At 41.1% G+C, this 16,953-nt stretch overlaps 1 protein-coding gene across 2 annotated transcripts; it reads left to right on the top strand.

The window, feature by feature from the left end:
* Positions 1–1,037: 1,037 nt before the first annotated feature.
* On the top strand, positions 1,038–16,665 carry tmem150a (transmembrane protein 150A). 2 transcript variants are annotated; one of them, XM_023958673.1, is made up of 8 exons: positions 1,038–1,162; positions 10,091–10,367; positions 10,549–10,596; positions 10,674–10,760; positions 13,422–13,489; positions 14,506–14,633; positions 14,948–15,125; positions 15,204–16,665. In XM_023958673.1, exons 2-8 carry the CDS (start codon positions 10,303–10,305, stop codon positions 15,500–15,502), a joined length of 873 nt encoding a protein of 290 aa, XP_023814441.1. In that variant the 5' UTR covers positions 1,038–1,162; positions 10,091–10,302; the 3' UTR covers positions 15,503–16,665. The 2 variants fall into 2 exon arrangements, with proteins under 2 accessions (XP_023814441.1, XP_023814442.1); XM_023958674.1 differs by lacking the exon at positions 1,038–1,162 and adding an exon at positions 1,187–1,208.
* The last annotated feature ends 288 nt before the right edge of the window (positions 16,666–16,953 follow it).

The following is a 16,953-nucleotide window of genomic DNA, read 5'->3' as shown; positions in this document are numbered from 1 at the left end:
TTTGAAAAGCAGCCCAAATTTTATAGACCCGCCCAATGCCAATTTTACCCGCCCAACATAACCAAAAGAAGCCCAATTGGGCGGAAACCCGCCCAATCTGGCAACACTGTGTGCGTCAGTCAGCAGCCGGACACACGGAGAAAGCAGTGACGTCATTGCCCCGCCTCCCCTCTGCTAATGCTTATTCGAAATGAATATTTTTTTTTTTTTTTTTTTTTTTTTTATTCGAAATGAATATTGTGACAAGGTGCGCGGGGTGGATGTTAAAATGCAAATGCAATCCCCTCTTTGCATTTTCGTTTTAATTATGACACAGAATAAGCGGTTTTAGGTATAAAATGAAAAAGAATTTTGAAATATTGTTTTTTCTTTTTAATTTTGAGTCAAAAAATGCAGCTACATTTTGAAAATTAAAAAGCATTTCTGTTAATCCATTTTAATTGTCAAATTAGACATTTCTAAATGAATTATGCTACACATTTACCAGGAACCTTTTTGAAAATGAAATGTCAAATACCATTTTATTTATCATTTTAATTAAGTGACAGAAAAAGCTGGGTTGAGGAAGGAAATGAAAAAGCATTTTGAAGTATTGCTTTTTCTTTTTAATTTTGAGTCAAAAAATGCAGCTTCATTTTGAAAATTAAAAAGCATTTCAATTAATCCATTTTGAATGTCAAATTAGACATTTCTAAATGAATTATGCTACACATTTACCATGGAACGTCTTGAAATGTCAAATACCATTTTAATTTTAATTTTAATTAAGTGCCAGAATAAGCTGTGTTGAGGAAGGAAATGAAAAAGCATTTTGGTGGTTTGCTTTTTCATTATATTTTTGAGTCAAAAAATGCTTTTTCATTTTGAAAATGAAAAAGCATTTCTGGTTTTGACTTTGCTTTTTATTTATGCTACATAATCGCTTCCATAGCGGTGTGGGCACCGGATCTAGACCCTGCTTTCAGCGGCTCCCTGGTAAATTGAGTTTGAGACCTATGAGTCTACATGGTCTACATGTTGTGACATAGCCCTCCACCCACACTCCAGACCAGGTGGTGGCGGTAATGCACCATTCTGCTGTTTGCATCTGCTATTAAAAAAATAAGTTAAAGAAGAAAAAAACACGGCTGTTGAGCTCTGTGGCGGCCATAGCAGGTGGAAGGTAGGTGAAAGCTCATCTTTGTGCATACGCTTCTCACGTGTCACAGGTATACTTGCTGTCCAAATGTATTTTAGCAGCAGTTTTCGAGTAGGTTTGCAAAAATCAATACGCCACCAAGAGTCACGTCAAGGGAACTGGCAAAGTGCAAGCCAACTAGCTTGCTAGCTTTAACTGCTATTGACGCTAACGATAGATGGAGCCAGTTTAGCTCGTGCTGGTTTGCAGCGCCTTCCGTCCGTGAAACCCGGGTTCGACTCCAGGCTGCTCCCTGTTCACTTCTCTACCTCTGCCGGTTCCAAGCCCGGTTAGAGAAGGTTGCGTCAGGAAGGGCATCCGGCGTAAAACATTTTACAAAACAATTTACCATGCGACTTGTTCGCTGTGGCGACCCCTGATGGGAGAAGCCGAAAGTGGAAGACGCTAACGATAGATATGTTTCAGTTGTGAGTCTCGTTTGTGGCTGTATTTTTGTTCAAAATACTACTTGCAGGGAGGAATTTTAGTTTACCAAAGCGTTTTTTGACATTAAGATGCATCCCCTAGTCTGTAAACTAAAACAAAACAAAAATTATAAAATTAAGATTGTAGTTTCAACTTGATGATCTCGACTTTTAATGTTGTTTAATGTTTTGAAGTCCACAGAGTCATTCAAATTTACTTGTGCTATATACCACAGTTTCTGATAGTTTTTAAAAATTGCTAACGCTCTTCTTAGCTAAACTTTTTTTTGATGAATTGAAAATGTTTAATTCAGAATCTTTTTATGATTAAGTTTTTTGTCAGACTACATATTTAATTTAGAAAGGTGTGATATATATATATATATATATATATATATATATATATATATATATATATATATATATATATATATATATATATATATATATATAATTATTAAAAAATTAAATTGTTGGTAAAGTGATCTCTTTGGAAATCAGGAGTAGTCTCATTGCTGTGGGTTTTTTCCCCCTTCTTTTTAACCTGCTGTTCACTGTCTTTGAGTTACCAAGGGCATACCATGTTTGTTACGGTAGGCTGTGTAAACTGATATGGCTGTTGTCCCATTGCTTCCCTTCACCATACTCATGACCTTGGTTAAGCTGAGGTCCTTTAAAACACACTGTTCTCTCGAAGCTCTTTCTTATGCTTCAGAAGTGTTGTTAATTATTTGTTAACCAACATGTTTTTTTAAGGTGTTCTTTTTAGTTTTCTTGGATCAAATGATCTGAATACCTAAGAAAAACAGCGCCTCACACACTTATGCTATTTATCCAAATTTTAACTTAAAAATGCAGAAGTAATGCTTTACCCATTAATTAAATTGTTGAGCAACAGGGATGAAAAATGAATGCAAAATGCAGAAAAGCACTCTGTGGTTAAAAAGGTATCACATTTCTAACTAATTTTCAGAAAATGTAGATTGAAAAAGGAATGTTTTTATTTTGTCTGGGTGAAAAATTGCATTGCAAGACTGGTTTTTAGGTAAATGCCACATACTTAATGCTAAACTTTACAAGGCCTTTTTACAAGCTTTGCGGTCATTCATTCATGCATAGCTTTTTAACATTTTACCTTCCATGACTCCTAACTTTTTATTTTCTGACATTTTGTTGTTGTCTTGGGTGTTTTAAGTTTAGGTTGTATTTACTTTATTTATACACAATATTTTAATTTCGGCGGAGTAAAGGGTGAATAATGGTTTATTTATTGTACAGTGGGGTAAAAAGATATTTAGTCAGCCACCAATTGTGAAAGTTCTCTCACTTAAAAAGATGAGAGAGGCTTGTAATTTTCATCAGGTGTCTCAACTGTGAGATAAAAAATTAGGGAAAATATTTATATTATTAAGTTATGGTGGAAAATAAGTATTTGGTCACCTACAAACAGGCAATATTTCTGGCTCTCACAGACATGTAACTTAATCTGTAAGAGGATCCTCTGTCCACAACTTCAAACAGTCATACTCCAAACTCCACTATGGCCAAGACCAAAGAGCAGTCTAAAGGCCTGTTCACACCGGGACGAATTTCGCCGGCGATTTTCGCCGACGTTTAACGCCTCGTGACTAAACAAAGGGCACCAACGAGAGTGTGCACACCGACGCGAAAAAACGCCACGCGTTAAAGCGTCAAAAAAAAAAGACGCCTCGGGTTCGTTTTTTTCTTCCGACGCGTGCGCTTCGAAATCTACTCGACCAATGAGAATGGCGCTTTTGCTCACGTGTCTGGAGCTTCTGAAGTTACAGTAAAACACAACTTGGGGGCGCTCAAACACAAAACTGCCTTGCTGAGCACACATACCAGCGAAGAAGATAGACGCCAAGTAGCGTCTACACAGCCGCGAAGCAATAATGACGGACATTCTAAAATATCCCCGAACTAAGCACCAGTTGGAGCTACTGGTGCTTGAAATATTCATGTTTTCTTTGTTTGATTCTGACAAGCGTGTAAATACTTGCTCTCTTCTTCTGAGTGAAAAGCGACTTTAAGAAGCGTAAAGTTGCGCAGCGCCACCTTGTGTACAGGAGTATTTCTGTTTTACATTAAGCGCCATCTAATGTCAGGGAATGAAATTGCATGTTCACTCCACTCATCGTCAGCGAAAATCGCCTGGGTGTGAACACAAAAAACGTGGCGAAAAACGCTGGCGAATAACGCCTGGCGAATATTCGTCCCGGTGTGTACGGGCCTTAAAGGGCCGTACACACCGGGACGAAGATCGGCGCATGTTATTCGCCAGAGTTTTTCAACACGTTTTTTGTGTTCACACCCAAGCAATTTTCGCTGACGATGAGCCGAGTGAAGATAGAAATTCATTCCCTGACATTAGATGGCGCTTAATGTAAAACAGAAATACCCCTGTACACAAGGTGGCGCTGCGCAACCTTACGCTTTTCACTCAGAAGAAGAGAGCAAGTATTTTCGCGCTTGTCAGAATCATACAAAGAAAACATGAGTATTTCACGCACCAGTAGCTCCAGCTCCAGTTCCAGCGATGAAGAAATTATTGTTCTGTTGAATGATGAAAGACGCCGATTTTGGGTACATCCCATTTCCACTGGTACAAGAGCTGAAAATGTATCATGAGCGTTTTCGGGAATATTTTAGAATGTCCGTCAGTGAGTTTGAAAATTTACTTCAACAACTGACGAAAGAACTCATTGTCTTATTTCTTCGCGGTGTAGACGTTACCTGGCGTATATCTTCTTCGACGTTATGCATGTGTGTTCAGCAAGACAGTTTTGTGTTTGAGCGCCCCCAAGTTGTGGTTTACTGTAACTTCAGAGGCTCCAGACACGTGTGCAAAAGCGCCATTCTCATTGGTCGTATAGTTTTTGACGCGGTGCGTCAAACCAAAAAAACGAACACAAGGCGTTTTTAAAAAATGATGCTATTAAGCGTGGCGTTTTTCGCGTCGTTGTGCACACTCACATTGGTGCCCTTTGTTTAGTCACGAGGCGTTAAACATCTGCGAATATCCCGCGTGAAATTAGTCCCGGTGTGAACAGGCCTTAAGGACACCAGAAACCAAATTCTTAACCTGCACCAGGCCAGGAAGACTGAATCTGCAATAGAAAAGCAGCTTGGTGTGAAGAAATCACCTGTGGGAGCAATTATTAAGAAATGGAAGACATACAAGACAACTGATAATATTCCTCCATCTGAGGCTCCCCACAAGTTCTCACCCCATCGGGTCAAAATGATACAAGAATGGTGAGCAAAAATCCTAGAACTACACGGCGGGACCTAGTGAATGACCTGCAGCGAGCTGGGACTAGGGATGGGTATCGTTAAGGTTTTAACGGTACTACTACTCTTATTGATGCTGCTTATCAATCCGGTATTTTAACGGTACTCTTATCGATACTTTTTGAGGACGAAAAATATACAAATAAATAAATAAAATAACAAATAAGGAACATAAAGTGTCTTCTTTCCTCATTATGCAACAGCATTGTTTTTTTAACAAAACATTTGACTTTATACATGATAATGTCACAATACAAACCTGGAATGTACGTGGATGTGCTAGACCAGAGGTCGCTAACCTGAACCTCTCAAAGAGCCATTTGGATCAATTTCCCACTGAGATGAAAGAACAGGGAGCTGCAACACTAGAAAAAATGTTTTTTCCGATATATCGTGATAGTTCATTTGGCCATACTTATATTGATTGAAAATGCTGTCAGGATATTTATTTAATTATTTAACTATTTGTATTCTTTATGAGAGTGATGTTTCCTTTGATCTTTTGCCCATTTTCCACAAACCTTGAATAGACACCCAGAGTTAAGATGAGTGAAATGATGGAAAGAAACTCACTTTGATGCAGACTCCTTAATTTTTATTTATTTTCTTTAAATCCATTAAACCCAATACATTATATTAATTTTATGGATGACAACTAGTTTTTATTAGGAAGGAGCTCTTAGTTTGTTGCGAGTCTGGAATCATAAGCGGTGAGTCTAAGCCACGCCCCCGCCTCTCTCCCGCATCATATGGTCATTGTAGCAGCAAAATGACAGGATAGTGGGGGCATCCTGACACAAAGTTAATTCATTTTACGCGGAAATGGGTGGTCTTATTCTACGGGGATAAAATGATTTTCTTTTTACTTTTTTGGGCGCTCACGTGTCCCCTAGGAGATCGGCACTGACTCTGCCGGCGATCACAGCTGCAGACACGCCCCTCTGTCAGTCCGTGTGCTTATGCTGCTCTTTTCGTTCTACCTGCTCGGTACTACCTGACGGTGTTAAAGGCACCACGACACTCTGAGAACATGATAGTTATTTTACAATAACACAGAGAGCCGCAGCATTTTGGACCGTTAAGCTCTTTCTGCCATCGTATATCTTTGGTAGCGTTCCTGTGTGTGCTTCCTTGTCGTGTCTTGTGTGCGCGCTCGCCGCATGCTGTCTGAACAACCCCCCCCCGTGCACACAAATAACCAGAGAGACCTCTCCTCTTCAGCGAGAATAGCGAAATTAATATCACCATTGACTAACGGAAAATTGACTGACTTGTAGAGTTACATATGGCAGATAAAGTTTATATCTTGTGGGACACAAAAAAAGCGATGTCTCCAGTACCGATAGCAGAACCGTTGAGGTCAGATCTTAACGATATTGCGGTCTTGAAGTATGTTGCCCCGGGGCCCGTTCAATACCGGCGCTGGGTACCCATCCCTAGCTGGGACCAAAGTAATAAAGGTTACCATCAGTAACACACTACGCCACCAGGGACTCTGTGTCATACGTGTCACCTTGCTAAAGCCAGCACATGTGCAAGCCTGTCTAAAGTTTGCTAGAGAGCATTTGGATGATCCAGTAGAGGATTGGGAGAATGTCCTATGGTCAGATGAAACCAAAATAGAACTTTTTGGTAAGAACTCTTCTCGTCCTGTTTGGAGGAGAAAAAAATGCTCCTCCAAAGGCTACTTTAGCATACCCATGGTAAAGTATGGAGGTGGTAACATCATGCTTTGTGACTGCTGTTTTTCAGCAAAGGGACCAGGACGACTGATCCATGTAAAGGAAAGAATGAATAGGCCCATGCATCGTCTGATATTGAGTGAAAACCTTCCATCAGCAAGGGCATTGAAGATGAAACGTGGCTAGGTCTTTCAACGTGACAACGATCCCAAACAGGAAAGAGCCAAAATACTAGGGATGTAACGATACACGTAGTTGAACCGAACCGTTTTGGTATGGCAGTTTCAGTTCGGTTCACGTCTGTACCATTTCGGTACGTTTTTTCTTTTTTTTCCCCCCGCATATACATTGTAACGACCCAGCAGCTTTGTCACTCGTAGCAGCAAAACGAGAGCCGAGCTGGTAATTAACTAGCTGCGATTACTGTCTTTGCCCCATGCTCCTCAAGCCCTCAAACAGTCAGAGTGAGAGTAGACAGGAAAATAGATTGGTCCATCTCCTTTCCGGCATTAAAACCCATTTATTATAAATATACACGAACAGCGTAATGACATGAACCTCACTTCACTTCATAGCTCTCTCAGTGATGGTGAAGGATTCAACACACAATACTTCACAATTCCCATGAGTCTTAGTGGCTATAGGCGGGGCTACCCAGGTTGCCACTGTATTAACTTTGCGCCAAGGCGGAACTAATGTACCTTCGAGACGCAATTAGGTGACGGACAGTAAGCATGTCAACATATGGCTAATGCAGACGCAAGGGCAGAGATGAGGACCCCCCCCCCCCCCAATATCCTTACGCTCTCCTGTCTGGGAACACTTTGGCTTTGTTGTCAGCATCCACGGAGGAAAAAGAAAATTGGATAAGTCGAATGCTGTGTGTTGGCATTGTTACACAAAGATAGTGTATGCCACAAGTGACGCATCCAATCTGTTAACAAACTTAAAACGGCATCACCAGACTGTAACAATCGCGTCTACAAGAAAATGTGCAAGTTAAAATGTTTTTCTTCAGGCCAGTGTTAAGTATCCAAAGTTTTTGGTTCCTGGCACCTAATAGTTTTTCTTACTTTATTAAGCAGATCACCTACATAACATTTGGTTCGGTACTACTGTTAAACAGCAGTATCGAACCAAAATTTACCAAACCGAGCCCTATGAAATTCTGGATTGAACCGAATTGAGATTTTAACGTATTATTACACCCCTACAAAATACCAGAAAACGTTTATGAAAACCTTGTGGAGACTTACAGTAAACGTTTGACAGCTGTCATTGCCAACAAAGGATATATAACAAAGTATTGAGTTGACCTTTTGTTATGACCAAATATTTTTTGTCCACCATAATTTACAAATTCATTCTTTAAAAATCAGACAATGTCATTTTCTAGATTGTTTTCCTTCCTTTTTGTCTCTCATAAGCTGCGGGTACATTGATAAAAGTAATCCTAATGAACGAAATAAAAATGTGTCATGTAATTGGAATACTCTGCCCCGATTATACTCATTCAGATCAAAATTGCTTTCAGATTGAGATAGGTGGGTGCCTATTGTTGATTCGATCGTGGTGCACATAAACCGTTTATTCCGATCGTGGGTCACTACTGTGCTGGCTTTGCGTCATGCATAGACGGTGTGGCGCTCCAGAGAAAGCAAGTTTATGAGCAGATCAGCCGGACTCGTAACTTCATGTTTGCAGGCAGGGGAGGGTGCTTTGTTACGGTGTGTGCTCTGAAGGAGGCTTTGGACCGCAGTCCGTCCGGGCGCTCTGCGGGAGCGAGCTGCTGGGAGGATAATAGAAGAGGAGCGGCTTTAAGACAGTGTGTGAGCTAATGGAGGCGCCTTTTGAATGGAGAAAAACCTGCACAGTCCTGAGAAACCGTGTAAACAATCATGTGAATTCATGTTTCCAATCTTGTCTAGACAAAATAAAGGCTGATGTTATTCCCACATATTTACGCTCAGTCAAGATGCACATTGCGGCATTGCACGGCATTTTAAATTCATCCACGGCTAAATGTTGTTGTTGGCACGTATTAGCCCAACCATTCTTCTGGCTCCGTTTTGCCAAGAAAGCACGAATTAAAAAGAATTATGAGCGAACAAACACTTAATAATTATCAAAACAATAATAAAAGCATGTTTAGAAGATCGTTTTGCTCTATGCTGCAGGTTTTTTTGTTTACAACAGAACTTGACGTTTCTTCTACGGTCGTTTCCGCTATTTTAGATAGTTCTACACATGTCAAAATGATTTATTCCAACCGAAAGTGTGGGGTATGTAAACGTTTGTTATAGTCAAATAAGGTATATCTGGGCCCATGTGCACAGTTCAATTCTAATCCGATCTTTGATCCAATCAAAGATATTTTGCACATGTAACCTCAGCTATGAGTGAGGTAAACCTTTGATTAAAATTGCAGGCCTCTCTCATCTTTTTAAGTGGGAAAACTTACTCAATTGGTGGCTGACTAAATAATTTTTTGCCCCGCTGTATCACAAGTTTTATAGCCTTAATATGAAATCAAAAGTAGTTAGGCATCTTGTTTATGATTACTGCTGGTCTAAAGGCCTGTTCACACCGGGACGAATTTCGCCGGCGATTTTCGCCGACGTTTAACGCCTCGTGACTAAACAAAGGGCACCAATGAGAGTGTGCACACCGACGCAAAAAACGCCACGCGCCAAAGCGTCAAAAAAAAAAACGCCTCGGGTTCGTTTTTTTTATTCGACCAATGAGAATGGCACTTTTGCACACGTGTCTGGAGCTTCTGAAGTTACAGTAAAACACAACTTGGGGGCGCTCAAACACAAAACTGCCTTGCTGAGCACACATACCAGCGAAGAAGATAGACGCCAAGTAGCGTCTACACTGCAGCGAAGAAATAATGACGGACATTCTAAAATATCCCCGAACCAAGCACCAGTTGGAGCTACTGGTGCTTGAAATATTCATGTTTTCTTTGTATTATTCTGACAAGTGCGTAAATACTTGCTCTCTTCTTCTGAGTGAAAAGCGACTTTAAGAATCGTAAAGTTGCACAGCGCCACCTTGTGTACAGGAGTATTTCTGTTTACATTAAGCGCCATCTAATGTCAGGGAATGAAATTGCATGTTCGCTCGGCTCATCGTCAGCGAAAATCGCCTGGGTGTGAACACAAAAAACGTGGCGAAAAACGCTGGCGAATAACGCCTGGCGAATATTCGTCCCGGTGTGTACGGGCCTTAAGGTTGCGAAACATGATGCACTTTCTTTGGTTTTTGAGTTTGCTTTTGTATACAAACGAAGAGAATTTCCCTCTGAAAAAGAGGAACACTGGCAAATGCAACTGAAAGAAACAAATAGACTGGGAAAAAAAAAGCAGAAATTAATGTATTGTATAATACTACAGCTGTATAGAGGCTGTTTTATTTCTTAACAAAGTTTATTGGTTACAGCTTTTATTCTTTTTTTTACTGAAACCTGCCTGTCTGTCCTCCTGCTGTAGGTTGTATGTAGTTGCTGGATCCTGTGGAGGAGGAGGAGTGGTGCCATATTCCCCTTTTGTCCTCTCATGTCCCCTCGTGTGTTACCCTGTGTATTAGTGACCCCAAACCCCCACCCACCTCCTTTCCTGAGCTCTCCTGTTGTGTTGCCACTCAAGTCCTAAGCCCCCCTCATACCCCATGCTTGGGACAAAGCTGGCTCACTGCAACACCAATGACTGCCTGGATTGTCCTGCCTGTCAGCCTGGCTGCCTTCTCCATCACAGGAATATGGATAGTGTGAGTCTGATTGTCTCTAGTTGTTCTGTCAACACATAAACACTGTTCTTATTGTGTACATAATAACGAGAGAGAAAAGAATCAGCAAAAACAACTGGTGTAGTGATTATACCTTATTTACTTCTAAATGTTAATAAATAAATGCAAACTCTTTAAATCAAGGTTTATTTTTGTTCTACAGATATTACATGGCTGTGATGAATCACCATGTGTGTCCCGTGGAGAACTGGTTGGTGATATTTCTCCTGTTGCATTCATTTGCTGCTGGATTAAACAAACTGAGCTCAGTGTTTTTTGTTGTTGCAGGACCTACAATGCTACGTGCACAGAAGACTTGCCCCGACCAGGCTTCCCGAAGGCATGCTGCACCATCCAGGACATTCCTCTCATCAGGTCTTTGGTTTTTTTTTTATAACTTGAACTTTGGCTTTGTCTCAGAAAACAGAAGTTACTGTGTTGGAATGAATTCCTTGTAGCATCTTGTGTTGCTGCTCTGTGCCACGGTTTGCATAACTTTCATGTGTGAAACCTTAAAAAAAAAAAGCTTTTCAAGATTGCGAAGTTCAAAAGCCCTTTTGTCAGAAATGACTATGGCTATGGCTATGGTATATGAATAAGTGTAATTTCACACAGTTGTCCCACCTCGAGTTCTTAGCTTTTCCCATGGCTTTTTGCTCTCCAGTAAGATCCTGTAGGGCAGGTGTCGGGAACCTTTTTGGCCAAGAAGGCATTTATGTATGGCCACATAAAGAGCCATACAATAATGTAGTGTCCCTTTCCCACACTGAGGCACGGAGACTTAACCTCTTTTAAGGTTATTTATTCTGGTTACTGCAGACCACAACAAACGCCGTACAATTAATTCAGCAACTCCTCAGTCTCTCCCGCCGGGACGACAGCGCTTCTCCCAACTTTATATTCAACTGCTCCCGCTCCAGCCATCCAATTACCCTTATTCGGCCCATAGCTGAACCCCATTGGTCCAAATTACCTAACAACAGGCTGAGCGACAGAACTGAGAGCCAATCAGATCTCTGCTTGATGCGTTCAATGAACTCCAGAACTTCTAACGCGGCCCAACAGCCAACCAGTCAAAGTCAGTCCACGACAATATGTGTATCACTAAATATTCAAGTGAATGTGTGGATTTGATATAATTTCAACATTTTTAAAGTACAATAAGTCTGTGGATTATTTTTAATAACATTGTTATGCTGTTGCTAATAAATGATGAGTATTTCTTGTGGTAGTTTTGCTGATTGTCTAGTCTGGTTGATACGTGGTGAGTTTCTGCTTCATGCAGGCGTTGAGACTTTAAACGTGATCGTAGGTCTGAATGTTCTGTAGATGTGACAAAGACTGCTCACATGCAGACGCGGATCCAAACACACACTCACACGCTGCAGTGAAGGGCAGCGGGTTTTAATTGTTTACAATCCCTGCGCGATTCCCTTTGCTGACCGTCACCACAACCCCCCCCCCCCAAACCCTCTGCTTTCTTCCTCACACATCCCGTCCCCGCAACTGCGCGCTCTTTCTCAGAGACGGGAGCGCGCAGTTTTAGGCACGGCAATTCACAGGTTTCCAGTTGGTACAAACTCTGTGAAATAATAGATAATATTAAACTTATAGTGCTGGCGCAGATCCTTCTCTCCAAGCACCGCTACTACTGCGCGCCTCTGGCATCGCATCGCGCCCGGGAAGGACCGGTCTAATGAAAAAAAAAGTATAATTAAAAATTTGTCTGCGAGCCACAGGTGACCATCAAAAGAGCCATATATGGCTCGCGAGCCATAGGTTCCCGACCCCTGCTGTAGGGGTTCAAGTCCAGTTTAAAAACAAAGTTGTATAGGGATTTAGCAGAATTTCTGCTTTGATTGTTGTTAGCATGTCAACAGTCCTGTACTGTCTGCAGTGTTCAGTTGTGGCAGTCCTGTATCACTGACTTTACAGTTTGAGTCCCAGAGAACATACAAGCTAAATGTCAGCACAGTTGCAATTAGTTTTATATTAACTACTAGTTAATTTCAATTAATAAAAAAACTATTACATCAGTTCCAACTGCTTTAGTGCAGCTAATTATCTTCGTCTCCCTAACATTTGTATTTTTAGGGAGAAACTTAGATGTTGATCTGTGTGCTAAACAACAATGGCGGTAAACCATACTCTCTGCTTTATGACATGGGCAGATTCTGGAGGAGAAAAAAGACAAAAAAATAGTTTGTTAATGCAAACTCCAGGATAACATGCATTGTCTAAGCTGGTAGCTGGGAAGATGAATATGTTTTTAAAGTAAAACAAATGTGATCAGGAAAATGCTTGTTTCTCTTAAAGAACCAGAAATCACACACCACATTCTCTGAACAGTTCTTGTAATTTAGCATACTATGCATTTAAAGCTGTCATTTGTCATGTACACTGATAAACAGTAGGGCTGCAAGGGGTCACGGATGATCCGTACAAAACAGAACAGATAAACCCAGCATAACGGAACAGAATGTTTATGTCAAATTTCTGCTTTTAAATGTCAGATTTATTGAGGCTACACAGTGGCGAAGTGGTTAGCGCTCTCGCCTCACAGCAAGAAAGCCCCGGTTCAAGTCCCGGCTGGGGGACATGAAAAACACAACATCAATGGGGGACCTTTCTGTGTGGAGTTTGCATGTTCTCCCCGTGCATGCGTGGGTTTTCTCCGGGATCTCCGGCTTCCTCCCACCATCCAAAAACATAGGTTGATTGGCAACTCTAAATTGTCCATAGGTGTGAGAGCGAATGGATGTGTGATTGAGGATATTCTACCCTGCAACAGACTGCAACTGCCACCCTTTCTACCGCAATCGGGTCCTTTTGTTTCTTCTGCAAGTTGGTTTTTGTCCTCAAGCGAAGATTTTCCTTTCAAGCTTGTATAAATGAGGGGTGCTGGTTTATTTATAACTTTCGCTCATGCCACTGTATTATTTTAAAACATAAAAAATGAGGCCAAATATTGAGTCAGCAAGTGAACAGGTATACTAATGTGTATTCAAATTTGTGTTTTTATCCTGTTGTCTGCAGTAAATGTGGCTCTTACCCTCCTGAAAGCTGTCTCTTCAGCCTGATAGGGAACGTTGGAGCCTTCATGGGTAAGAGGGACTTAAGGAGAAGCATGTCTCTGTTCTATAGTCAAATATTGCTGCATCACACTATAATAACTCTATTGCTACATATTGTTTTATCAACTCTAATTGAAAGCTGCTGCTGTTACCCGTTTAAAAGGGTGAAAGAGGCAATTCTCTCACTGCTAATACGTAAAAAGATCCAATTATCGGGAGTTGACATTTATATTTAGATTTTTTTAATGTTGTAGTGGTTGATGAATATCTAATATACCTGTGTCAACTTTTCTTTAATTAAAGGTTCATTTAACAAACAGTTTTGCTTGTATTAAACATTTTACAGCACTGTCTCATGTTTCAAGAAGCTCTAGTCTAGTTTTTTGAGGTTAAAGGTTAGCAAAACACAGTAATTCCAGAATATCTCAAATAAATATTTGCAATAATTATGGAGTTAGTTCATGTTTATTTTAAAGCGTTTATTACCGGTATTTACAAAATTTACAGAATCTTCAATTCCCGTAAGCTTCTGCTGATTCTGCAAAAACATTCAAACATTGCTCTAGCTAACTTTATATATACTTGTGGAAGGTACAAATATGTTCACATTAATCACATCGATTTTAGTTGCCTTTCTATTCCAATATTTTTTGACAGTCGTCCCAGTTACTCTGGCTTCGATCTAACTTTAACTTGAAGTCGAAAATAAGCTTCTCTTCTCTCTTAAGCTTTTCCACTTTACTAATCTGACATTATTTTAAAGTATTTCTGTTTTTCTAATGTTTGGTTTCTGCACAAATAATTTTTTGAAATAATTGAGTTTGTGTCGGGTTTTCTGAGCATCTCCTTAGCGGATCAATCAAAACAAATGTGAAAAACATGAGGGATTCTTCCATAAGTCTTTTATTTCATGTTTCACTGTAGTTTGGAGTCTGGATGCTGTTGCTGTAGGCACAAACTGCAGCACTAGTGTCAGACTCTGCCGTCTGTAGAAAACTGCATCTTTGTTTGAACATATTCGAGCAGCCATGTTTGTTCTCCCACAGTGGTGATGGTGTGCTTCCTGCGCTATGCTCAGATGATAGAACACAGTCACCAAGGTTTGGTTAACACCAGTGCGCTGGTCTCTGGCTGCATCAACGCCATCGGTTTGGTCATGGTGGGAAACTTTCAGGTAAAAATGACAATAAATGAGCTGAAGTGAACAACCCTGATCTTTAACCCTTGTGCTATCATAGATGACCCCACCCTTGCATTGACGTGTTCTCCCTACCATGACAAAGGTGGAAAGACTTCATGTAATCCATGGACACCAGTGAGGTTCACAAATCATTGAAGAAAAAAGGTTCAGTGAACTGTCTAGTGGGTCTAGATGACCCAACTCCCAATGTTAAAGTACCTGGGGTAGCACAAGGGTTACACTCAGTAGGTACACATAAAGAAACAGGAGCACAAGTCTCATCATGATGTCCTGTGTCTGTCTGGCAGGTCGATCATGCCAAATCTCTTCATTACGTTGGTGCTGGCGTTGCGTTTCCAGCAGGACTGCTGTTTGTGTGCCTGCAATGTGTGCTCACCTACAGGGTGGCCATGACCACTCTGGACTACTGGATGGCTCACTTCAGGGTGGCTTTGTCGTTGGGAGCCATGATATCGCTTGTCCTCAGTATCCTTTAGAAAAGACTTTTATTAAGCTTATTCATCAGCAGAAACACTTGGTTTCCTTAACTTGCTCTTCCTCCAGGTGGCATCTTCTTCATCCATGAGAGTTTCCTCCTCCAGCATGCTGCAGCCATCTGCGAGTGGATCTTCACTGTGGACATCCTGATCTTCTATGGTACTTTCACCTACGAGTTTGGCACCGTCACCAGAGAGACCATGATGGCGGGCCTGCAGATGAGCCAGCACACCTCAGGGGTCATGATGGGCCCCGGCTCCCACAGCTCTACACTGGCCAGCGCCACCAAGGGCCTCAAGTCTCCTGGTGGAAGCAGCACATCAACGCATCTCAACTGTACTCCAGAGAGCGTAGCTATGTTGTAGCTCCACAGAAGGAATGTGGACAGTCCCTCAATGGACTTCCACTGAAAAGATGCAACGGTAGAAGAAGCATGGGGAAGAAGAGGGAGAGTTCCTGTATGTTAACCTTCTAACCAACACCAGGTATCTCCATTGATATTGCTGTACAATCTTTTCTTTTCATCCCTGCTGCAAAGAAAGTGTTTGAAGAAGCTCAGAATGTCTAAAGAGAGCTTGAGCACTGCAGCCATGAATGTTTGGGGTAAATTAAGTATGGAAAAAGAGTGCTGCCTGGATGGATTTCTCTCTATTTTTCCCAATTATATTTCAAACCATTGTCTTCATAAAAAGACAAATCTCCCATTTTTAATCCTGCCCACCTGCTTTGCATTTTATATTTTTTGCACGGCACACCTGCTGAGAGGAAAACTACATTTTTTGTTGGAATTTTGTAAAGGAAATAGAAAATAGTGAATGTCTGAGAAGTAAATAAAGTACACTTCACTGGCTGCAAGTTCACGGTCAGTCTAATCAGTGCTGCATCAACTGTCCCATTCACTTCAATCTTTATAAGTTGCACTAAAAATTTTGACTCAAATGATAACATTTTTGCAAGATCTTACAAAACGTGAGATTGGATAAGTGCATTTAATGCCAGTAGAGGTAAATTGATGTTTTGTGTGTGTGTGTAATGACTCCTGTGGTTACGGATTAATTCACGTGCTGCATGATCCGAGTTCCTTTGTAACATTGACATTTCACATTAACCATTTTTACGTCACAATGCAATAATTGTCCTCAATGATCTACTATTTGATGCTTCACAGGAACAAGTTATGCCTTTTTTTCCCGTGTGTTCGAGGAGAGCACAGGGCTCTTGTTGTTTGATAGATATTTGAAGTGACCTCTTCTGATAGGTTGTAAAGGTGAAATGATAATGTAAGTGTTGCATATGTTTAGTCCGAACACTGCTCCGACTCCAGGCTGGAACCTTGGAAGCCTTATTTGATGCAAAAGAAAATCTTTTCTATTAAGTATGACATCATGTGACACTTTTGTAAAAGTTGCACAGAGGATTTTCTTTACAAAGGTGTGCCCAATCAAGATACTGCCATACAGTGTGTAAACAGTGCTTACATTTCCTGTTCAACTTTTATTTTCATAAAGAATTTTCTGCGGAGACTGCACGGTGGCGCAGTGGTTAGCGCTCTTGTCTCAAAGCAAGAAGGCCCCGGTTCAAGTCCCGGCTGAGGGACCTGAACCAGAACATCAATGGGGGACCTTTCTGTGTGGAGTTTGCATGTTCTCCCCGTGTATGCATGGGTTTTCTCCGGGGACTCCGGCTTCCTCCCACTGTCCAAAAACATGCTACATAGGTGAATTGCTCAACCTAAATTGTCCCTAGGTGTGAATGTGAGAGTGCATTGGTGTGTGATTGCGGACACTCTACCCTGCGACAGACTGGTGAACTGTCC

This window comes from Oryzias latipes, chromosome 9 (assembly GCF_002234675.1).
Source record: "Oryzias latipes chromosome 9, ASM223467v1".
NCBI classification, from domain to species: Eukaryota; Metazoa; Chordata; class Actinopteri; order Beloniformes; family Adrianichthyidae; genus Oryzias; species Oryzias latipes.
Note: the sequence above shows the minus strand (reverse complement) of the source record. Positions and strands in the feature narration are given on the sequence as shown.